The sequence below is a fragment of the Scyliorhinus canicula genome, chromosome 8, assembly GCF_902713615.1.
Source record: "Scyliorhinus canicula chromosome 8, sScyCan1.1, whole genome shotgun sequence".
Classification (NCBI taxonomy): Eukaryota; Metazoa; Chordata; class Chondrichthyes; order Carcharhiniformes; family Scyliorhinidae; genus Scyliorhinus; species Scyliorhinus canicula.
In genome coordinates this window covers 123,184,761-123,209,331 of record NC_052153.1, presented here as the reverse complement: position 1 = coordinate 123,209,331, position 24,571 = coordinate 123,184,761, and the positions used below count along the sequence as shown (strand labels likewise).

The window sequence follows — 24,571 nt, the reverse complement described above, 5'->3', positions numbered from 1 at the left end:
TCCTGTTGTCTCCTCCAACTGAAAATAATAGACTTAGTGGAATGGGAATGCAAAACTTTGTCACAACAGCAAAATACTGTGGAGGCTGAAAATCCAAATTAAAAATAGAAAGTGTTGGAAAAACTAAGCAGGTCTGACAACGTCTGTGGATAGAGAAACAGAGGGCTAGATCTTATGGCTGTTCATGCTGGCAGGATCTTCTCGTCCCATTGGTGGCGCACCTCTGCCACCTTCTGCCGCTGAGAAACACGCTGTGGGGAGGTCAGAGAATCTCACCCCCTAATATTTTGATGCCTTCTTCAGAACTGCAAGCCTTTATAATCTTTGGGTGGAGTTTTCCCATATTTTTTCAAAGTGTCAATCCCAGTGAGAAAACCGGGGACAATCTCACCGGTGCCGACATATATTCAATCTCTTTAATAGAATATTTTTTTCCACATGATTCAAGCCTCTGATTCACTTGTCCCCAGGAAAAAAATAATCTCCTTGTAAGTATTTGTTCCAAGTCCAATTGGGGGATAGCTGCCGGGGGGACAGCACCACACTTTGTGGAGGGAATCCTCACCAAACCTCTGGATGGTTTCGAACAGAGGAGTGAAATCATCTACCCGTGATCATTCAGGCATCCAGCAAGCAATGTCACCAGACCCGCATGGGAGACTGTGGCCTCGACAGTGAGTGCCAGCTCCTTCCATAAGAGGACGGGGCTACAGTGCTGAAAGAAGATGAACGACCGTCTTTGTGTAGCCAGGGTAAGTGTCTCGTGTGTCCCGCTGCATCCCTTAAACAGGGTGATCTGTTTTCCAGCCATCACATTGGTCCCAACATTGTCAGGTGCCCCCTCCACACCCCGCCAACTCCTGCCCTCCAACTCCCCATGGTCGCTGGAGTAGATAATCTGCTCCTCACATCCCCACTCCCAGTCACCTCCCACGTACACCAGACTCCATCGCCATTTGACTTGGAAGGACTCCCGCCTATACTCCCTCATCTGTCTCATTGCAGGACAAACTCGAGCACAACCGGCGTGAGCCGGAACATGCCCGAGCTGAGAACCCTAACGTCTTTTGTGGTGAGAGCCATTGATCTGGCTGGTGAGGAGCAGGACCCACCTGTGCAGAGGGCGAGGTGGGGGCACCGGACAAAAGTGAGAACCCGCAGCACATGCAGCTATGCGGCAAGTCTCACATGAGTTAACTTTCTCCCATCAGTGTGCCCCTGTGATGTACTGATGTCATCTTACTTCCCTTGCAGGTTAATAAGTCAACTAGCCTGGAACAACCCCATGCCCTCTGGAGGCCACAGACACGAGCAGCTCTGAGAGCGATATCTTGGAGACAAACATCAAGAAGGTGTCACAGCTGTCACCCGCACCTTCCACCAGCACAGATCTCACACTTCGGTACGATTAATAGTAGGGAGGCTTCTGGGTCACTCACTGATGAACACCTTACAGCTGAAGAGCCACGGAGAAAATGCTGGAAAATCTCAGCAGGTCTGGCAGCATCTGTAGGGAGAGAAAAGAGCTAAGGGGACAATTCTCCGAGCCCCGCGCCAGGCCGGAGAATTGCCGCAACCGCGCCACAATGCCGGCGTGCGATTCTCCGAGGTGCGGAGAATCGGTGCCATTTGCGCCGGCGCGTTTGGCACGGTGAGGGCTGCAGGCCGCTGGAATCGTCAAATCCGTCAATTATCCTGCCCGGATGGGCCGAACGGTCGCACCGATACGACAGAGCCTGCCGGCGCCGTTCACCCCTGGTCGCTGCCGGCGGGAACTCTGCGGGAGCTGTCGGGGGGGCAGCCTGTGGGGAGGGGTGGGGGGCTCCTTCACCGGGGGGGGGGGGGGGGGGGGGGGGGGGCCTCCGATGGGGTCTGGCCCGCGATTGGGGCCAACCAATCGGCGGGCCGGCCTCTTCCCCCCCCCCGGGCCTACTTTCTGGCGCAGCCAGCCCCTGAACACCGACCCCATGTTGGGTCGGGGCCGGCGCGCGTATGAAGTTCCCCGCGCACGCACAGGATGGCAAGGCCCAATTGCGCATGTGCAGGGTTGAGCTGGCCCAACTGTGCATGCGCGGGTTGGCGTAGCGGAAAGGAGGCTGGAGCGGCGTGAACCGCTCCAGTGCCGTGCATTGACGGCGTTCACGATGGCACGAACTCTTGTGCCCAATATTAGAGAATCGCCCCCTAAAGTTTCAAGTCCAGATGACCCGTTGTCTAGCTTTGACAAAGGGTCATCTGGACTCAAAACGTTAGCTCTTCTCTCTCCCTACAGATGCTTTTAGACCTCCTGAGACTTACCAGCATTTTCTCTTTGGTTTCAGATTCCAGCATCCGCAGTAATTTGCTTTTATATAGCTAAAAATCCACAGCCGGTGGAGGAAGGAACTTCCCAGGGATCCATAACTCAGTAGAATGCCGGAGCCCAGGCCAATGATGTGCCCCTGGGTTTGATCATCTCAGAGCCGTTTGAAGCTCAAAGGTAGAGTCACAAGTATCAGGAATGGATGGCAGCATCGCTCCTCAGACTGTATGTCCAACTGGAGGAGTCCCATCATCTTTTGTATGGAGATGTTGCCATCACTCCAACGCAATGAGGCCAACATTGCACAGGTGACGTCCACAGTGGAGACCTTGGCCAGCATGTGCATAGCATGGTGAGGGATGCACGCGACTCCATGGCTGAGGGTGTGAGCTCCATGGTGCAAGGCTTCACCTGCATGGTGCAGGCATGAGTGGGAATCCAGGCGTGAAAGCGCCAGAGGACGTCGGAGCTTCTGAATCTCACTCCAGCTGCCCCTCTATCCCATGGAGGAGCCCAATGACCCTCGGGCACCCAGAGGGAAGGAAATAGGCAGAAACGCAACCTGAGGCCTTCCATCCAGGTGGCCCTGGATGCAGCCTAACTGACACCCCCCTCTTTGTGAGCGACACACCTCCAGCCCTGCAGACAAAGGTGGGCAGCGCACCAATACCTGTGCCACCCAAAAGTAGGCCGACACCCTCAAGATTCGTGCTACAACCTAGGTCATCTCAGGGAATGGCGTGGAAATCAGCAGGTCGCCTCAACCTCAGCTGTGGATCCTGGGAATACCGAAACACAGTAGGAGGGTGAGGAAGAGTAAGAAACGATGGACATGAAATGGGCTTGGGTAAATCTAGGCACTAGTGGAGATACATTACCATTGTAATGGTGCACTTTGTTCACCCATACAGTTCTCCACAATGTCATGGTGCCATACTCTGCAAACTGCTGTGCAAACCCGGCACTTTATCCCTGTGCAGAGTGAGAATGGCAGCCCTGTATCACAGCTTTGGCAAAGAGTCATCCGAACTCGAACCATTAGCTCCCTTCTCTCTCCACAGATGCTGTCAGACCTTCTGAGGTTATCCAGTATTTTCAGTTTTTGCCTCTTCACCACAGTTGTCCTTCTCAACTCCAACTGAATGAAAAGTCTCGATCCTTGAGAGCCTGAGCGAGCCGCATGAATCCCTCAAGGGTGAGGATTGAGGACAGTTGAGTGCATTCAATGGAACTGTGTTCTGACTTCACAAGGGAATGAGACGCTGCCACCTGTCATCTCCTGAATGGGATGACTGATGAGAGGCTTCACCGTGACGCCTTGGGGACCACATCTGTGTCAACGTTCTGTTATGGAATTATGAGAATTCGCCTTAGAGCTCAATGCTTGTGGTGTTAGGCTTCCAAAGGGCTAACATTTGGGCGCCAATCCGTGGAACACTAATGCATTGTGATGCTAGCTAAATTGGCACAATTGACTCATCAAGGGAGAGTCAATGAGCTGATAAGGCAACTGACTTCACCTTGTGGCAGACGAGGCACATCTGATGCATGTGAAAACTGCAATTTGCAGTCAACTTAATTTTTAGAGGGCACCCTCACTCCCCCAGCCCTCATGGGCTGCAGACTATGTGTTCTCTGAGGTCCTGCTGTTTATGGCTGTGACCCTGTTTCCAGACCTGATGTTTTATTCTGTATGCTGGCTGCCTTTATCGGACTTTGAAACCTGGACTGAGGCAAGGGAGAACAATGCCAGTTGGATGGAGGGGAGGAGGAACCTGCTCCTGCAAGTTGCTAGCAGGTGAGTGAGAGGACAGAACCTGCCTGCCACGCCTGGGACTTGTATCTGTTATTGGCTGCCTCTCTGCTTTGGCTTGGAGTGAAGTAAGGGATGGATTTTGGTTGGCCTGCTGCCAGGCTGTAGCTGGAAGAGAAAGAACTTGCTTTTACAGTCTTTGGACTGGACGGTGTCTGAAGACCGGATGCCGGTACTTTGGGAGCAGCAGGATGGCGGCCGAATTGACAATGTAATTCTTTGTACTGATGTTGGTTTTGCTTTCCTATTGGGGAATTTTATGCTAGTGGCTTATTTGTTGGGTTAGTTTTTTGGCTTTTTGTGGTTACCTGTATTTTGCCTTGATTTTTTTGTGTAAAGGAGTGGGGGGTATTTCTGGGTTGAACTGTGCCCTCTCTTGGGAGGGAAGGGGTGTACATAGAATTGACAGTGCAGAAGGAGGCCATTCGGCCCATCGTGTCTGTACCGGCTCTTGGAAAGAGCATCCTACCCAAGGTCAACACCTCCACCCTATCCCAATAACTCAGTAACCCCATCCAACACTAAAGGCAATTTTGGACACTAAGGGCAATTTATCATGGCCAATCCACCTAACCCGCACATCTTTGGACTGTGGGAGGAAACCGGAGCTCCCGGAGGAAACCCACGCACACACTGGGAGGATGTGCAGACTCTGCACAGACAGTGACCCAAGCCAGAATCGAACCTGGGACCCTGGAGCTGTGAAGCGATTGTGCTATCCACAATGCTACCGTACTGCTCTCTACTGCCATGCCCCGCATCGGTGTGTCATTTTCCGGTGGTCTGTGCTGTTTATTTGGGTGCCTTTCCACTGATGTGGGACTACCGTTAGGGTGATAGGGGAGAGGTGGTGTGCTGACTTGAAAGCTGGTGGTTTTGGGTATTGTGGATGTTTTTAGCACAGTATTGCTGATTGTTTTGTATTCCGCTCTATTCTTTTGTATTGTGGTGTTGTTAATAAACTCAAAATACCCTCATCAGCTGTGGATTAAATGAGCGTTCCAACTTGAACAGCCAAGCACCCATACACTAATCCCTTACAGCCTTGCCTCCATAAAAGGCTGCCTTGAACTTCTATACAGTTCATGCCGTCTGGCTTCAAAGTGCAGCCTCAGTGTGGGGGTTCATAGAATCTTAGAATTTATAGTGCAGAAGGAGGCCATTTGGCCCATTGCGTCTGCATGGGCCCTTGGAAAGAGCACCCCACTTAACCTCAACCCCGTAATCCAGTTACCCCATCTAACCTTTGTTTTGGACACTAAGGACAATTTAGCATGGCCAATCCATCTAACCTGCACATCTTTGGACTGCAGGAGGAAACTGAAGCACCCAGAGGAAACCCACGCAGAGACGGGGAGAACGTGCAGACTACGCACTGACAGTGACCCAGGCCAGGAATCAAACCAGGGACCCTGGAGCTATGAAGCAACTGTGCTAACTACTGTGCTACCCTACCCTGCTGCCCTAGTTCATCTGACTACATGCATCCTCCCCCCTGTGTGAGGGTCTTCATCCCTCATAAAGGTGGAAACCAGCTCTTGTCAGGGTCCCCCAGCCTGCCCATGCAAGCTGACAGTTCTCAGGAGCCCACCGAGGAACCTCCCCTGTGCTGACCCTATGGTTTCACCTGCTCCCAACCATTTACCAGCTGCCACTCCGGAAGGGAAATCGCGGTTATATCGCCACAAACCCAGCAAGGAGGACATGAGAAGCGCTGCCTGTATACCAGCAACCAAGCCCCTTTAAACCTAGAGGCTTACAGACAAGAAGGGCTGCTAAGGCCTGCGATTAACCCACCCCGCCCCCGCAAGATGGTGAGACTGAACCACCCTCCCTACTCCCAAGTTACACTTATCTGTATCCCCCGCATCCTCTCGGGTCCCCCTCTGCAACTGGCACCCTGGAGGATGATGGCGTTCTAAGCGCTCACCTACAGTATCCCCTTCTGAGCTGAGGTCACCGGCTTCATATTTTTATACAGCTGTTGTAAATCAGGCTGGCTTGGAATATTCATTGAGCCAGGAGGACTCAGTGGGAGGGCTTGCTAATAAGATGCTAATGTATTTCAATGAGATTCCAAACCTTGCATGATGGTTTTCTCGTTACGCCACCGGTGAGGGGCCTGGAAAATTGGAAAACGCTATCATGCCGCCGAGAATCACATTTCGTGATACTCGCCGTATTTTTCACCCACGTCGCTGCCATGCTTTTACACTTCCCATCCATGTAATGTTACAGTGCCTGTATTAATGATATAACTCCCATACCTTAATGTACCGCATCCTGCACACTGTAGTTAATTTCCAACAATAGTCAGTCCCCATCCCCAGGTGCAAAGCTACTCGAGGGTTTCCTGCAATGTCACCTGTACCTTCCAACAGGCATGCTGCAGCTATCTGGATAACTGTGGCAGAAGCAACATGAAAGGCAAAGGCTGTCACATGACAGGCACTAAGGACATGCACACGGTTGAATAGTTCAGTTGTGTTTGTAATATTAGTAATGTTGTTGAATAAAGTTGTTACAGTACTTTTTTGGGCTGTATTTTTGTTTCAGAGTTTTGGCCGAGAATGCTATGATGCCCCGTGTTAGAGGGGTGGAAAGGTGAGGCATTGTAGAACAGTGGTGATGTGGGGCTGAATTTAGGCATACTGGAGGCTGATTAACCTCTCATGCAGCAATGGGGTCATGGATGGTTCCTCACTTTGTCCTCCACTTCCTCCTTCTCCTTGTAACAGATATGGGTTTTTATATATTTTTCCTTCTACGATTAATTTTAGACACTGTACTTTATAAACATAGAGGCTTTTGTTAAGCAAAGAGTTAACTACCAGTATAAAAATAACTCTCTGCATTGATTGGGTTAGAAATTGGGGTTTATAGATACAGAAGGTAGGATGTTAGAACAATTCAATAAGATTGAATGGAAATGTAAACAGATTAATTCTGTCTGCAGACTACAGTCTAACAGTAAGAGGCAGGAAACCAGTTAAATGGTCATCTGCCTGAAAAAGTTTGATTGTAGCTGTTATCAAAGGTTTACCACAGACTAATTTAGACTCCGGATCATCTGCATGCTGTACACTTCATTAATTGGAGACCAGAATTTAGCTATTGATTTCAGTATCACGATCCATTGATGTAACTTTCCTTGGAGTATTGCTGTAAGCTTGAACGGTCTATTGATCATCTTGATTGTGTTATGAATCCTTATTTGTTACACTAAAGCTATCTGCCAACTTTTTGTCTTGTCAAGAGCCCGGATGAAGAAAGTACTCGGGGAGTCCAGTAATAATAGCTTAATTGAGAATTTGGAGGCAGTTTCGCCAACACAATATAACGTTCATCTGTTTGGGTCCTGTTCAAAGCTGGAGGCTGACTGGAAGGAGGTTTTTAGGGTAATCTCTAAAGTGGTGCACGTGAAACTGGACCCGGGCCCTTGGCAGGCCATATTCGGGGTGTCGGACCAGCCAGGGTTGGAGGCAGATGTTAAAGCCTTCGCCTCGTTGATCGCCCGAAGACGGATACTGTTGGGATGGAGAGCAACCTCGCCACCCTGTGCCCTGGCGTGGCGGGGGACCTGTTGGAAATCTTGACTCGAGAAGGTGAAGGTTAAGTTTCAATTTAGGGGATGGATGGAGGGGTTCTACAATTCATGGGCATTATTCATTATGCACTTTCAAGAATTGGATAGCATCGAATATTAGTTGGGCGGGGGAGTTTGGGAGGGTCGGCAGGAGGGGTTAATGGTGACTATGGGTGATTCCTTGTTATTTGTTTATGTTAACATGCGGACAGTTGTGGCCTAGTGGTTAGCACAACCGCCTCACAGCGCTGAGGTCCCAGATTCGATCCCGGCTCTGGGTCACTGTCCGTGTGGAGTTTGCACATTCTCCCCGTGTCTGCATGGGTTTCGCCCCCACAACCCAAAAATGTGCAGAGTAGGTGGATTGGCCACGCTAAATTGCCCCTTAATTGGAAAAAATAATTGGGTAATCTAAAATTTAAAAAAAAACATGCGGACAGTTGTTTGGGGGTTGGTGGGAGGATGGGATTGTTGTTGTTGATGTGGGGATTGACATTATTTTCATTACTGCTTATTGTTTATTGTTGGCAAATTTGGGAGAAAATGTGAAAAAGGAGAATAAAAATATTTTTTTTAAAAAGAACCCAAATGAAGGTGCACATATTTTAGAGAATCATAAAAATCCTAAGATGCTCACCAAAGGGCTGGTGGCAAGGGCAATGCTCTCATGGAGCTAGGTTGCTTGGCAAGCAGTAGACCACTACAATTTGGATGTGTGCTTCAGTGAATAATGTGGTGCTCCCTCCAAGCAGCCCAGGGAGCCAAACAACTGTTTTGAAATACCAACTGCCATTTCTGATACAGCATGGTTCCTGCTGTACAGTGCTTTCCACACATGTTTGCGGAAAGAAGCAATGAGCCATGTGCATGGCGAGTAAATCATCATCGAGCAGTCTTCCTTTTTTCCCTATGCAGCACTGCCCGGCAAACTGACATGTTGGCAATGTCACTGGCTCCAGTCTGAATGGCTTCACTGGTAGAGCAACTGAGGGCATTCATGGCCACTGGCAGCACCATCCTTGTCCTGCTGTGTGATTGCAGACCAGCATGGAGTAGGTTGCACAGTTTAGTGACCATCTCCTTGGTTAGGTGGTTTGTCCAGGCTAAATTTCCCCTTAAGAGCCCAAAGGTTAGGTGGGGCTATGGGGTTATAGGGGAGATGGCCTAGGTTGGGTGCTCTTTCAGAGGGTCAGTGCAGACACGATGGGCCAAATGGCCTCCTTCTGCATTGTAGGGATTATATGATTTCTAAATCATACTTCCCTCAGATACTGCTTCTGTCTGACGTAACGATAAGGGAAGTGCTTCCTGGAGACCTGAGGTGATTAAGGACTCCTATTGAGGACCTTCATCCTCCTTTGACAATCCACAGCTTCCCTCCACAGCTGCTGGTACTCAATATCCCTGTCCTGCTGCGGCCCAAGGAGGACTGCAACTATGGCTCCCATTAGTGAGTGCAGTCTTTCTGCCTTCAAATTCAACTGAGGACAGGTCCAGTACGACTTCAACAACAGAGTACACAAACACTTTCACTAACTGCAGTAGCAAACGAAAGGCAAATGCACCTCCCCTGAATTTCTCATGGCGATTCCTTTGAATAGTACTCACGTGGGGGAAACACAGGTTCAGCTTTGAGTGTTCAACAGAAGCTGTTAACAAGGTCTATAAGGTTCAGAATGAGAGGTCAGGTACCAAATCAGCATTAGACAACAAGTAAGTAGTTGACACAATAGGCCCGTAATTGCTCCCTTACAAGAATAATGTGGCAGAGTCACATTGGAAGTGACCAGAAGAGTATTGGTCATCGGTTTCAGGACTCCAGGCTCCTGGAACACCAACAGCAGTGGTGCTACAATGATCATGTTTCTGACTTGTATATTCAGCTGATTGAAACAATACCAAAGAATTACTGAAATGTACTATTAAAAAACAGATCAAAGAATACACCAGTATTGATCCCAGCAGGTGCGCTCTTTGATCTAGACTGCACTAACGTTATTTAAAATGAAAATACATATTATACAGAGGGAAAAGAGGAAGAACCTCAGACTTATCTGCACCTGGGGCTCTGTGAATTCACAGCAAATGATGGTACAATTAAGATGCAAGAGCTTCACACATTTGACTGAAGTTTTTCTCCATTATTGTTAGTGGAGATGTTAGCCTGACTCAAATGTTAACACACTGAAATTTCTGGTATGATTCTTGTCTCTTCACCATCTTTATTTGTGAAAGCAAAAGAAGCTTAACTCTGCATTGAGTGCTCAACAATCACGAGCAGGATGTAGATTTACATCTTTATTTTCTGAACAATAAACGTCGCCTGAGCAGAGTACAAAAGGGATAATTGGGTAGGGAGAACTGCATACCTATAATTAATGGAAGCTCTGTAATAGGTGTGTGTTCCAACCACATCGGACAACTACATCTGATATTTGTCTCTGACTCCGCCTGGGCCAATGCTCAGGCAGTAAAAGCAAATATCTATCCACAACATATTCCTCTCCCACCTTTACTACTAAATTTCCCTGTATATGTAGCAACATTCCTGTTGCAGGTAGCATTTGCACACACAATGGAGTTCAATCTCCATTCCTTGGTCCTTAATTGGTCAAACATTTTTGAATGTTACCATCTCTTTTATACTGGTGTCCTGTCTGAATATCTTGGTATAATCAGCAAATGGTACACTATTATATATGAAAGTGCAAATAGAAGGGGGTCCAGAGTGAGTCCAGGCTGAAAGGTTTCCATTTAGCACCATCTTATATCCAAGCTAAATTTGAATCAAATTATCTGAGATACCATTAACTTCGCAAGCATTAGTTTTCTTTAACAGTCTTACATGTAGAGTTTTATTAGACTAATGTTACTTGAAATAAAAATACATACTATACTGAGGGAAAAGAGGAAGAACCTGAGATTTATCTGCACCTGGGGTTCTGTGAATTCACAGCAAATGAATGGTACAATTAAGCTATAACGTAAAATCGACTCGAATAGCAACTTCCACTCGCTGATTTCAGTAGCTATAAAGTGCATGACCCACTGTTAACTGAACACTCATTTTGGTCTCTGTGCTCTTTCGATGAATATTAATAGCACTCCAAAACATGCACTCAAGCATTTTCACTGCTCCTCGCTCCTTTTTTAAATGTTAGGGAACTATTCAGTATCTTTCAGTGAACTGGTACAGATGCGTATTTGTGGAACTAATTTTTTCCATTCAATGCTATGGTTTTTCTGCTTAACAAAATTCATGCGCTCCAAGATATGAGCAAGTTTAAAATCCACAAATGGATGAAGAAATAGAAGCCAAGTTACAATCATCCCATCCTCTTTTAGTGGGGAGGCTTAATCTGAAGACTTAACATACCATAGCCCAATCAAGTTTTGAAGTAATGAATCCATTCCTTTTCTCATTTTACCATTTTGTTCCACCCCTACATTTACGGCATCTAATCCTAAATCTATCACCAACCTATGCAGGAAAATATCAAATCGCCTTGGAAACAAAATAACTGGAAATCATTGCTGGGCTATTTGTTAGCCTCTGAATAGTTGTTTCCGCTGTCACTTTCTGTTGATCTGCTGTGTATGTGTGTGTGTATGAGTTGGCTGCGCGTATGTGTGTGTGTGTTTGCGTGGTGTGATGGATGTTTGTGTGTGTCGTGGTTTCCTGTGTGCATGTGTGATGGTTGCGTGTGTGTGTGTGTCATGGTTGCCTGTGTGTGTGTCTTTGTGTGTGTGTGCCTGTGACTGTGTTTCCAAGCATGGTTGCCTGGATGTAGAATATCTGGGTTGTACACCAGTAAGTGCATGCTGCTCGTGTTGTGCTGTCACTGCCTTTTCCCCTCTCTCTGTCTCCCATGTTCAATGGGCAAAGATGAGCAGCTCACAGTTCCCTCTCCCTCTCACAATTGCAGATATCAACAGCAGCTATCATTTCTCAGGGATGTTACTGCATGAAAACAGCATAGTAAATTTTATTATGTTGCTTTAAGTAATTTGTAAAAAACGCTATTTCCAACAATCCAGCATAAAGCCACAAATATCAAAGGAGTTTGAAAAGTGTGCACATAATAAACTTGTTAGCAAATTGAAACCCAAAGGACAGCATCAATCTTCATTAATAAGAGAAAGAACGCAAAGAACGAAGAAAGAACGCAAGAGGACATAGACAAACTGATGAAATTTAATGCAGAGAAGTGTGAAGTGATTAATTTTAATGGGAAGAATGAAAAGTGGCAATCTGAACTGACTGGTAGAACTTTAAACAGGTGCAGGAACAGAGATATCTGATGGTGCATGTACACAACACTTAAAAACTGGCAGCACAAGTAGGGAAGGCTGTTAAAAAGGCAGATCCTTGGCTTTATAGAGGCAAAGAGTAACAAAAGCAAGGGCATTATTCTAAACTCTTATAAAACACAGGTTGGGCTCCAGTTAGAGTATGGCTACTTCTGTATACCATGCTTCCACAGGGATGTCAAAGAAAGTGCAGATGGTTTACTAGCATTGTACCGAAGATTAAGAGCTTCAGAAACATGGAGAGACTGTGGAAACTGGGTTGCTCTCCTTGGAGCAGAGGTGTTGAGGGAATGTGTGTTCAAATCATGATCTGTTTTGTTAGAGTAAATAAGGAGAAGCTACTTCCAGTGATGGAGCATTTGGTAGCCAAGGGCACAAGTTTAGGGTAATTGACAAAAGAACAAGAAGCGACATGAGGAAAAATAATTTTAACAGCGAGCTGGAATCATCTGGAGTTCACTATCTGAAAGGGCTGTGGAAACAGATTCAGTAATAACTTTCAAAGAGAAACTGGATAAATATCTGAAGGTAAACCATTTACAGAGTTATGAGGAAAGAACAAGATCATGGAAAGAATTGCTCCACCAAAGAGCCAGCAGAGTCATGATGATCCAAACAGCCTCCTTTTGGACTGTCCTTCAATGATTGTAACTTAAACTTCACCAGGGAGGCAGAGGCAACTTGAATCTTCTCTGTGGGCCAAACATTTTCTTTTTTTAAATTCATTGCTTACCGTCCCGGGTTTCAGAACTGCCAAGCGCTTGAGCAGAGTGCGCTTCAATTGAATCAGGTCCCCAACAAAAACTGAACTTTACTGGCAACGCAACTGCCGGGATTAGAAGAAAAATCCTTGCTGGAGTTCACCTAATAAGTACCCTGGAAATGTTTATCCCACCGGAGTTTGAAGTTTGTTGTACAAATACAGTATTGAAGCTAATGTGGGGTATACATTTCAAAATTGAGCAATGGATCCATTCCTTTGTGATGGGTAGGGGCGCTGCAAGCAAATTCTAATATTTTACGTGCTGCCTGATGTGTTTTTGAAAACAGTATCTTGGGAGCTTTGAGAGTACAGCTTGACAAATTTCGATGGTAACTTTACTTCAAATGAGCTTCGCTTTCATATCAGATTTTCTTTTACTCAACTGAAATTATTTAAGACATATGGAAGACCTTGGCAGCATGGTAGCATAAGTGGATAGCACTGTGGCTTCACAGCGCCAGAGTCGCAGGTTCGATTCCCCGCTGAGCCACTGTCTATGCGGAGTCTGCACGTTCCCCCATGTCTGCGTGGGTTTCCTCCGGGTGCTCCAGTTTTCTCCCACCGTCCAAAGACGTGCAGGTTAAGTGGATTGGCCATGATAAATTGCCCTTAGTGGCCAAAAAGGTTAGGAGGGGTTATTGGGTTACGGGGAAAGGGTAGAAGTGAGGGTTTAAGTGGGTCGGTGCAGACTCGATGGGCCGAATTGCCTCCTTCTGCACTGTATGTTCTATGCTCTAAATATGACTGCAGAAGCTGAAATTTCAAACAAAACAAAAAGTGCTGGAAATAATAGGTCAGGAGCATCTTCAAAGAAGAAAAATGGGAATGTTTCAGGCAGAGCCCTTCACCTGAAGCTGCCTGAATACCTTGCCCTTCCAGCATTTTCTGCTTTTGCTTGGGATTGTAAAGAATTGACCACCTTTAATTCCTCTCTGGCAGATGAAGGACTCAGAAAACAAAATAGATTAGACAGGGGCATGGTCACAGTCTCAAGTTAGGTAAAGTCAGAAGTAAGTTGGATGTGAGGAAAGTGTTTCAATTCCCAAATAATAGGGGCCTTTGGAAGGCTGTTGGCTGTTTTTAAAAAAAATTATTTTGAAGTGTAAGAGTCCTTGCTGTTTATTTCCTTTGTTCCCATTTCTTTTCATTTTATTATTTTGATCCATGGTCTCATAATCTAGATGTGTCTTTGAGCAGAAGACTTAAAGTTGAAACAGCCTGCTTGCCAGGCCACTGTGTTCCCAAGTTTGTATTTTGGAAAGGAGAAGCCAGACTCTTCGGCACCGAGTGGATGTTAGGAAACAGGTTTGAAGGGAGTCAGTTTGATTAGTAAACTGGCATCAAGTGGATTGACTGGATTGACCGTTCGGCCTGACAACGGTCAGTGATTATTTCCTGCGTGATGCTTTGTGATAGAACGTAGCAGAATTGAAAGGAATGTTCTCGCTCCCTCTCTCCTGCTTTCTGAAGTGAAAGAACTGCTCTAATGTTCTGAAAGCAGTGAGTGCCCAGCGCATCCTTTCCTGTGAACCTGAAACAATGCTGAGTCGGCAGAGAAAGTAGACAACCTTGCCAGTGAAAACTATCTCAAGTCTAGATGGAAGAAGTACCAAAATGCAAGCCTGAACTTCAGAAAAACACTGACTGGAAGTCATCCTAGTACATCAGAGATCTTTATCCTTTTATTTGTATTTATATTTTCTTTCCTTTTCCATGACCCTTTCCCCTTTGTGTTGTTTGTCTGTGTGTGTGTGTGTGTAGAGAGTGAGGGAGACTTAGGAAGTGGGGGGGAGTTGGGAAAGGGATAGTAGATGATCAGTTACATTTTCTGTCAGTTTAGATATAATATTGTGCAGAATAAAAGAACAAAGAACAATACAGCACGGGAAAGACGCTTCGACCCTCCAAGCCTGTACCGGTCATGATACCACCCTTACCAAAACCCTCAGCGCTTCCTTGTGTCGTATCGCTCTATATCCATCCTATCCATGAAAGAACAAAGGTTACTTGTGTTTTAAAGTTACAAGCCTGCTGACTGTAGTTTATTGGCAACCAAGGACCTCGGGTATTTTAAGTAAAATCAAATTTCACCTGCGTTGTGGCTCCGGGTCTCGTGTGTTTGGAATTAACCACACACTAGCCCAGGGTGTCATGACGCAAGAATGAGCCTGGCCAGCTTCTGGTTGGAGCAGACATCATCCATTTGTAAAAGGTAGGTGTTCTATAACATCACTTGACTCCAAGGCTGGTTTTAATTGCTTCTGAGGGGCCAGAGAAAAACAATTCCATATTTTCTACCCCTAATTCGCCTGAGTTTTTATTGGATTTTCTGCCTCTTCCAGGACAGTGTATATATTGTGATCCACAAGGCACCACAGCATGTAGGAGAGCAAAGGGTCTATTCCTGTCTGCCACTGTTTATATGTTTGTAAACTTTCCTAATTTTCCAGTACTCTGTTTACCTCTGTCAATAAGCAGTTTTTTTAGTCTCACAGTAAACAAAAATACTCAACTAAAGCGGATCGTAAATGTGACAACATTTAAAATGCAGCCAAGTATCGTATGGTCAGATGTCATATCATCAACCTTCCAGGAATACATCCAAACAGAGTTAGCAACCCCAGCCGTCATAGCCCTCTGACTACTTGATTGAAGTCAGCTAACTCAGCAAAGACTGGGATATGAATCTGGGTTCTCCCTAAGCTTTACTGTTAAGCTATACAGTGGATAATGTCACTGAGATAAGAAGAAGCCACATGTGGATTTACTTCACCAAGCGCGTATTCCACCGACACAATATTGCAGTGGTTGGCACTGTTGCTTTACAGCTCCAGGGTCCCAGGTTCGATTCCCGGCTTGGGTCACTGTTTGTGCTGATGCTGCACGTTCTCCCTGTGTCTGTGTGGGTTTCTCCCGGGTGCTCCGGTTTCCTCCCACAAGCCCCGAAAGACGTACTGTTAGGTAATGTGGTGACTCAGGGCTTTTCACAGTAACTTCATTGGAGTGTTAATGTAAGCCTACTTGTGACAATAAAGATTATTATTATTATATTTGATCATCTCAAGCTATTCCTTTACTACAGCTGCCAATCATAGAATAGAAGTAGGCCTAATGAGAAGGAGGCCATTTGGCACATCGTGTCTGCCCACAGCCTCACCCTATCGCCGTAAACAAGTAACCCCACCTAACATTTTGGAGACAAATGGGGCAATTTATCATGGCCAATCCACCTAACCTGCACATCTTTGGACTGTGGGAGGAAACTGGAACACCCGAAGGAAACCCGCACAGACACAAGGAGAAAGTGCAAGCTCCGCACAGACAGTGACCCAAGGCTGGAATTGAACCCGGGTCCCTGGAGCTGTGAGTCAACAGTGCTAACCACTGTGCCGCCCTCAAATCCTATCGAGAAGATATTTTTATAGCTCATTTTTAAAGCTGTTCACTATCTGAGCCTCAACTACTTTTGCTGGGTTTCTGTCCCACTTAATCTCCTAAACTTTTGGAGAAAAAGTGTTTTTGTCATCTCTAATCTAATTCTAAGCTTACTATCTTTAAATGCATGTTATCTAATTCTGCGCTGATAGTCCACCTGTGCCAATAATCTATATCCTGTAAATGGATGAATGAAATTTCCCTTTTTTGTTGCTTGTTAAGTACAATTGAGAAAAGCCACTCAGCCAACACGACCCACAGCCAACTGTAGATTTTGTACACACAAACCAGGGAAGCTTGAGTAAAGTCAAGATCAATGCCTCACAATTGTCTAATGGTTAAAAGGACTTTCCTATTCCTGAATGAAAACCAGTCCAGAGCACAAAGCTGACCTTGGTTCCCGGGTTCTAGGTTTGAGTCATCTGGCTGTTGACTGTATCTTTCCGTACCAGCTCTGTACAGAGTTACCAGCCTGCTGCACAGTGTGAGTGAGAACACCTCATCTATCTAGATGGAAAATATTTCTTTTAAGTTTTCAATTTCTGTCTTCTGGTGGTCGATCATAAATAGCACGTGTGGTAAGAATTTATCAGTCATCATTTATAAACAGTGCAAACTCCAGTCTAAATCTGTGCCACACCTCACTTATACTTACAACAGGCATTAGCTGAAAAGCTAGGGCAGCCACCTGGCAAAAAAAAAAAAATTCCTTCCGCTGCTGTTATTGATTCTCAAGATAATAATTATTTTCGGGCTGAAGCTGAAATTAGAAGTCAGGTTCATATACATATTCATAGTTCTGATCTTCACAGGAACCTTACAGCTTTCTGTTACACCAATGTCCTCTCCTTTCCTTCTCTCGAGGTGCTGAATGATCCTGGTGGTCTAAAATCTCAAACACTTCTAGTCCCTGAGCAATTCTGTGTGTAAGTCTCAACATTACGTTTGAGCAATTCAATGAGCAAGGGGTGCAGTTTACGAACATGGAGATAAGGCGTGTTAGCAGATCAGCTCCAGGGGGAAGCAGCAAGGGAAATTGTGCAGGTAAGGGATAGGGCCGGGAAGTTGGTGGTGGCTCCGGATCTGATTAACAAGATTTTTGAGGAATTTTATGAGAGGTTGTACAGGTCAGAGCCACCTGGGAGAGACCGTGAGATGCAGGAATTTCTAGATGGGTTGGAGTACCTGAGGTTAGGGGAGGGGGACAGGGCGACATTCGAAGGAGCGATAGTGGAGCAGGAGATAAAGGATGCGATTGGGAGGATGCAGTAGGGGAAGGTGGCAGGGCCGGATGGGTTTCCGGTGGAATATTATAAAAAAATTCAAGGATAAGCTGGCATTGATGGTGGGGATGTTTGAAGAGGCGATAGGGAGGGGGTGTTGCCACAAACTCTTTGGGGCAGGCATCGATTTCCCTGTTGCTAAAAAAAGATAAGGGGTGGGTGGGTCGTATAGGCCCATATCACTTCTGAATGTGGTTTCAAAAGTATTGGCGAAGGTACTGGCGGGTAGGCTGGAGGATTGCCTCCCGAAGGTGATAGGTGAAGGTCAGATGGGGTTCGTGAGAGGGAGGAAGCTCTTTTCAAACATTAGAAGGGTATTGAATGTCGTTATGGCACCGGCGGAAGGGAAGGAAACCGAGGTGGTTGTGGCATTGGACACTTGAGAAGGCGTTCGACCGGGTAGCATGGGGGTACTTGATGGCAGTTCTGGAGCGGTTTGGGATTGGACCAAGATTTGTGAACTGGGCAAAGCTACTATATAAGGAGCCGAGGGGGAGTGTCCGCACAGACAACATCAGCTCAAGATACTTTTCTCTCCACCGTGGGACTAGGCAGGGATGTCCTATGTCCCCCCCTGCTGTTTGCACTCGCGATTGAGCCGTTGGCCATCGCATTAAGAGGTTTGGGGTATGGAAAGGAATAGTGGGGGGTGGGTATGGAAAGGAATAGTGTGGGGGGGATAGAGCACAGGTTGTCCTTATATGCCGATGACTTGCTGTTATACGTGTCGGAACCAAGTGTGTCGATAGGGGGAATACTGGAGCTGCTTCGAGTGTTTGGGTCTTTCTTGGGGTACAAACTAAATCTAAACAAGTGAGTATTTTGTGGTGTCTCGGCCGGGGGTGGGGGCAGGGGTGGGGAGGCTGCCATTCTGTAGGGCAGGGACTCACTTTAGGTATCTGGGGGTGCACGTTGCCCGGGATTGGGGAGGGGGGGGGGGGGGGGGCTCCGCAGGTACAACATTTCTAGTCTGGTGGGGAGAGTGAAAGTTGATCTGGCAAGATAGGATGGTCTCCCTCTGTCACTGTCAGGTCGGGTACAGGCGGTTAAAATGAACGTGTTGCCGCGATTTCTGTTTATTTTTCAATGCCTGCTGATTTTCCTGCCAAAGGCTTTTTGCAGAGAGATTGAGGGAAGGATTAAGTCGTTCATATGGGGAGAGAAGGTGGCCAGAGTTAGAAAGGTGCTGCTACAGAGGGGAAGGCAGGAAGGGGGTTTGGGTCTTCCAAACCTGATGTATTACTATTGGGCGGTGAATATGGCGGAGCTGGGTAAGAAGGGTTGATTCCCAGTGGGTCAGAATGGAGGGGAGTTTGTGCCGGGGGTCGGGATTGAAAGCACTTGCAACAGCGCCGCTCCCGATAGCCCCGGGGAAGTACTCAGGGAGTCCGGTAATAATAGCTTCATTGAGAATTTGGAGGCAATTTCACCAACACTGCGGGTTGGGGGCAGAGTCAAGGGAAATGCCGATTCGGTGGAACCATAGATTTGAGCCAGGGAGGTGGGATGGAAATTTTCAGAAATGTGAGATGAAGGGGATTAAGACACTGAAATATTTGTTTCTTAGGAGTCGGTTTGCAGGATTGAAGGAGCTAGAAGCGAAGTATGGGCTGGAGCAGGGGGAAATGTTTAGATACATGCAGGTTCAAGATTTCGCCAGAAAGGAGATACAGAACTTCCCGGAGGAGTCGGCCTCCACGTTGCTGGAGGAGGTGCTGACGACAGGGGGACTGGAGAACGGGATAGTGTCAGCAGTATACGGAGCTATTTTGGAAGAAGAGAGGCACCACTGGAAGGGATCAAAGAAAAGTGGGAGGAAGAGTTGGGAGACGATATAGAGGAGGGGTTCTGGTGTGAGGTGCACCGGAGAGTTAATACCTCCACCTCGTGCGCGAGGTTGGGGCTGATACAGCTGAAGGTGATACATAGAGCACACCTCACGAGGGCAAGGATGAGCCAATTCTTTGAAGGAGTAGATGATGTGTGTGAACATTGCGGGGGGGTCCTGCGGGGGGGGGGGGGGGGGGGTCCTATGTTACTGGAAGGAGTTTTTTAGGGTAATTTCTAAAGTGGTGCACGTGAAACTGGACCCAGGCCCCCGGGGAGGCCATATTCGGGGTGTCGGACCAGCTAGGGTTGGAAACGGGTTGGAAAGCGGAGGCAGATGTTGTAGCCTTCGCCTCATTGATCGCCTGAAGGTGGACCCTGATGGGTTGGAGAGCAACCTCTCCACCCTGTGCCCTGGCGTGGCGGGGGGACCTGTTGGAATTCTTGACTCTTGAAAAGGTTAAGTTTCAACTGCGGGGAAGGATGGAGGGGTTCTACAAGTCATGAGCATTATTCATTATGCACTTTCAAGAACTGGATAACATCGATCATTAGTTGGGGGGGTGGGAGGGAGGGTTGGGGGGACGGGGGTGGTGTGTGTTAATGGTGACTATGGCTGATTCCTGATTCCTTTTTGTCATTTGTTTGTGTGAACATGCGGGCTAATGTTTGGGGTTTGGTGGGAGGGTGGAATTGTTGTTATTGACATGGGGATTGACATATTTGTTACTGAGTATTGTTTATTGTTGGTGGGTGTACATTTGGGAGAAAATGTGAAAAAGGAGGAGAATAAAGAAATATTTTTTTAAAGTTTGAGTAATTTAATCATGGGGAGGAGAAGTGTGGGGATTTTGGGGGGGGGGGTGGCACCACAGCTAAAGTAAATGTTACACAGGAGCATTTTCCACCACCAAGAAGACAGAGAAATAATTTATACACTGCTTTCCAATAAGCAGGTCATCTGTTGGTAGTGTTGGATAAGGTATAATGGCCAAGCCATCAGGAGAACCTCCCTGTTCTTCTTTGAACAGTGCAATGGGATATTTTCCATTCACCACAGACGACAAGGCAGGACTTTGGTTTGTGCCTCCCAACCCGACTAGACAGCGATCAGAAGCAAGAACTCTGGCCAAGAAAATTGAGGTCAACTGAAGCACTCAACTGAGATGAACAGAATCAGTGCAGGCTGGAAATTCAGCCTGAAACTTTTCTGGCCACCTTTACCTTCCAAGAGAGGGTGTGACATTGCCGCTTTGGGACACATGTTTTAGCTACAAAACTGGGAGTACAATTGGTGCACCCAGTAATAAGCACTCTTAGTAAATAGTTTATTATTAATTGCTTAGATTACAATGAACAGATGAAAGCCAAAATGTATTGCCATTATATCAACACTGCAGTGCAGTGATGTGTGATGTTCACACTATTTGGTGGAGCATGAATAAAATGGTGTCATTTAATTTTCCTAGTGACCAGGGTGTCTTTATGGTGGGAGCATGGACAATGTGCAGTGTGCCAGGCAGCTGACATTGGACCAATGTTTTAACTGAGATGCTATGTCACCAGAGGGGAAAACTGATAGGAGAGTGAGAGTTGGTGCAAGGTAGGAAACAAGCAGCTTCAGTTTGGCGTTTTTGGCAGCTGGTGGATAGCAGGGCAGTAAGAAAAGCATCAGGGTGAGTGATGACAAAAGCATGATTGAGGTTTTCAACGGTTGAAAAGCTGAGATCGGAGTGGAGGTGCAAATGGAGGTAGGCAGTCTTTATGATAAATAGCATGTGGGATTTGAAGTTCTGCTCAGGATGCCAAGGTTTCACAATGATTCAGTACAGCAAGTAGCCAAGGAGGAGGTGGAGCCATTGGCAAGAGGCCAAAATGATCTTGGGCGTTCACTTGGGGAGAAAATCTGGGGCTTGCTGAAGTGTCAGAGAGGCAGCTTGACTGCCTGGAGGTGATAGTGGAGTCAAGAGGGGAGGAGGGACAAGTAGAGCAGGGGGCATCGGCAAATATCATTGCGGCTAATCTTTCACACTCATTAAACAATGCCAAGTACAGATGCTGCAGAACAAACCCCAATGTCACTTCAACCGACCAACAGCTGAGCTAACTGTATCCGAGGAACAGAAAGATAAAAACTGGACAAAGGTTTTAGGGAGGGGGGGGGGGAAACAATCAATCCCCAGACGGCAGAGCTACTTCCAAACTAAGTTTTGGGCATGTACATTTATACTTGAAATGAGTACTGGAACATTGAGTGAGACTTGTACAAACTAGTCCAGAGAAGGTGCCCGATCAAACCTGAGATGACTATCCATCCTCTACATTTACAGCCTCTTGCCACCCATTCACAGATATATCACACAGGGGAATTACTGCTGTCTTAATCCTTGAAATCCATGAACTTTTCAGCCGCTCTCGATATGGAATGTGTTCCCTTTTCCGGATATAAAATCTACAGTCTAACGGAAACTAATCTGCTTTGCACATTGTGCCAGAGTAATTCAGTGGGAGTTATAAAGCAAGCTTACGGAACATGTTGGCCCCGATTGATTTCTGTATCCGTTTACCTAAAGCAAACGCCATCCTTGCTGAACTGCCCGGGTACACGTTGCGGAACGTTACTTACTAAATAAGCGCCGCTGATGCCCTGTGTCAGCATCAACAAACACTCGGCGATGAGAAATGTTCGGATGTCCGAGAAATGGGACTGCCGGGGACTCGCCGCCACCGGCCGCCTGCCGTCCATCTGACTGCTCATCCCGGGGATGTGCTGGCAACGTTGTCAACTGAACAGAAAGGCCCGGAGTTGAGAGAGTTTTCAGTGCCTTGGAAAGACTCCTTATCTGTCCCAGAGCGCCACACCCACCAGCCTGACTGGGTGGAGATCAAACCGCTGTCAGAGAAGGAAGCTGCGAGTGTGAGAGGCAGTGTGTGAAAGAAAAAGAAACTGGCTGTGAGGGCGAGATTTTATCAGGTAGACTGTGGGAAGTAGATTGAGACAGAGAGGGAGACTGTGCGTATGAGAGAGACAGACCGGAGATGAGAGAGAGAGAGGTTGGGTATGAGAGAGAGACTGGGTTTGAATGATAGAGACTAGGTATCAGAGAGAGAGAAACTGGGTATGAGAGATAGACTGGATGTGAGGGAGAGGGGCAGAGAGAGGGTATGAGAGAGAGACAGAGGGTATGAGAGAGGGACTGGTATGAAGGAGAGAGAGGGACTGGTATGAAGGAGAGAGAGGGGGTATGAGAGAGGGACTGGTATGAGAGAGGGACTGGGTATGAGAGAGAGGGGCAGAGAGAGGGTATGAGAGAGGGACTGGTATGAAGGAGAGAGAGGGACTGGGTATGAGAGAGGGACTGGGTATGAGAGAGAGGGGCAGAGAGAGGGTATGAGAGAGGGACTGGTATGAAGGAGAGAGAGGGACTGGGTATGAGAGAGGGACTGGGTATGAGAGAGGGACTGGGTATGAGAGAGACAGAGGGTATGAGAGAGAGAGACAGAGGGTATGAGAGAGGGACTGGGTGTGAGGGTGAGAGAGAGGGTATGAGAGAGGGACTGGGTATGAGAGAGAGAGAGAGGGTATGAGAGAGAGAGAGGGTATGTGAGAGAGAGAGAGGGTATGTGAGAGAGAGAGAGGGTATGTGAGAGAGAGAGAGGGTATGTGAGAGAGAGAGAGGGTATGAGAGAGAGAGAGAGGGTATGAGAGAGAGAGAGAGGGTATGAGAGAGAGAGAGAGGGTATGAGAGAGAGAGAGGGTATGAGAGAGAGAGAGAGGGTATGAGAGAGAGAGAGAGGGTATGAGAGAGAGAGGGTATGAGAGAGAGAGAGAGAGAGAGAGGGTATGAGAGAGAGAGAGAGAGGGGGGTATGAGAGAGGGGGGGTATGAGAGAGGGGGGTATGAGAGAGGGGGTATGAGAGAGGGGGTATGAGAGAGAGGGTATGAGAGAGAGAGGGTATGAGAGAGAGAGAGAGGGGGGGTATGAGAGAGGGGGGTATGAGAGAGAGGGGGTATGAGAGAGGGGGTATGAGAGAGGGGGTATGAGAGAGAGGGTATGAGAGAGAGAGAGGGTATGAGAGAGAGAGAGAGGGTATGAGAGAGAGAGGGGTATGAGAGAGAGAGAGAGAGGGTATGAGAGAGAGAGAGAGGGTATGAGAGAGAGAGAGAGAGGGTATGGAGAGAGAGAGAGAGAGGGTATGAGAGAGAGAGGGGGGTATTAGAGAGAGAGGGGGTATGAGAGAGAGGGTATGAGAGAGAGAGACAGAGGGTATGAGAGAGAGAGACAGAGGGTATGAGAGAGGGACTGGGTATGAGAGAGGAGAATGAGTATGAGAACTGTTTTTTTTCTTTGTTGCAGTGTGGGTATGAGAGAGAGAGACTGAGTATTAGGGAACGAGATGGTGTGTGAATGGGAGAGGCACTAGGAATGAGGGGAGAGACTAAAATAGACAGTGAGGGAGATTGTGTGTGAGAGAGAGACTGCAAGGGAGTGTTTGTAAGAGAGCATGTGAGATAGACTGTATGAGGAGAGATCTTATGAGATGGAAAGGCTGAGAGACGGAGACTGAGTGTCCGAGATACAATATGAGAGTGAGATAGTGTGAGAAGGATGCCTGTACCGAGAAAGAGGGAGAGACTGTATGAGGTGGATTGTGTGAGAGACTGTGTGAGAGAAAATGAGTGAGCGGTAAAGGGAGGCTACAACTGTTTGAGAATGAAAGGCTCTGAGACTGTCAGGAATTTAGACAGATTGTGTACGTGTGAAATTGGATTTGACTGTGAAAGACTGTGTGGCCGTGTATGACTGCGTGAGCCTATGTGTGTGTTTAAGCCTGTGTGTGAGCCTGTATGAGACTGTGTGTGTGTGTGTGTGTGTGTGAGAGAGAGAGAGACTGTGAGCCTGTATGAGACTGTGTGTGTGTGTGTGTGTGTGTGTGAGAGACTGTATCTGTGTGTGAGACTGTGTGTGTGTGTGAGAGAGAGAGACTGTGAGCCTGTATGAGACTGTGTGTGCGTGAGAGAGAGACTGTATCTGTGTGTGAGACTGTGTGTGTGTGTGTGTGTGTGTGTGAGAGAGAGAGACTGTGAGTCTGTATGAGACTGTGTGTGTGTGTGTGAGAGAGACTGTATCTGTGTGTGAGACTGAGTGTGTGTGAGAGAGAGAGACTGTGAGCCTGTATGAGACTGTGTGTGTGTGTGTGTGAGACTGTGTGTGTGAGAGAGAGAGAGACTGAGCCTGTATGAGACTGT

The 24,571-nt window shown here is 47.1% G+C and overlaps 1 protein-coding gene across 1 annotated transcript in view; it reads right to left on the bottom strand.

The window, feature by feature from the left end:
* The window catches only part of LOC119970486 (solute carrier organic anion transporter family member 3A1-like), a 427,206-nt gene extending 404,766 nt beyond the window's left edge, over positions 1-22,440 (bottom strand). Inside the window, exon 1 of the mRNA XM_038805186.1 lies at positions 21,947-22,440. Within this exon, the coding sequence (XP_038661114.1) occupies positions 21,947-22,078 (132 nt within the window). The 5' untranslated portion in view covers positions 22,079-22,440. The remainder of the gene's footprint in view (positions 1-21,946) is intronic.
* Positions 22,441-24,571: the final 2,131 nt, after the last annotated feature.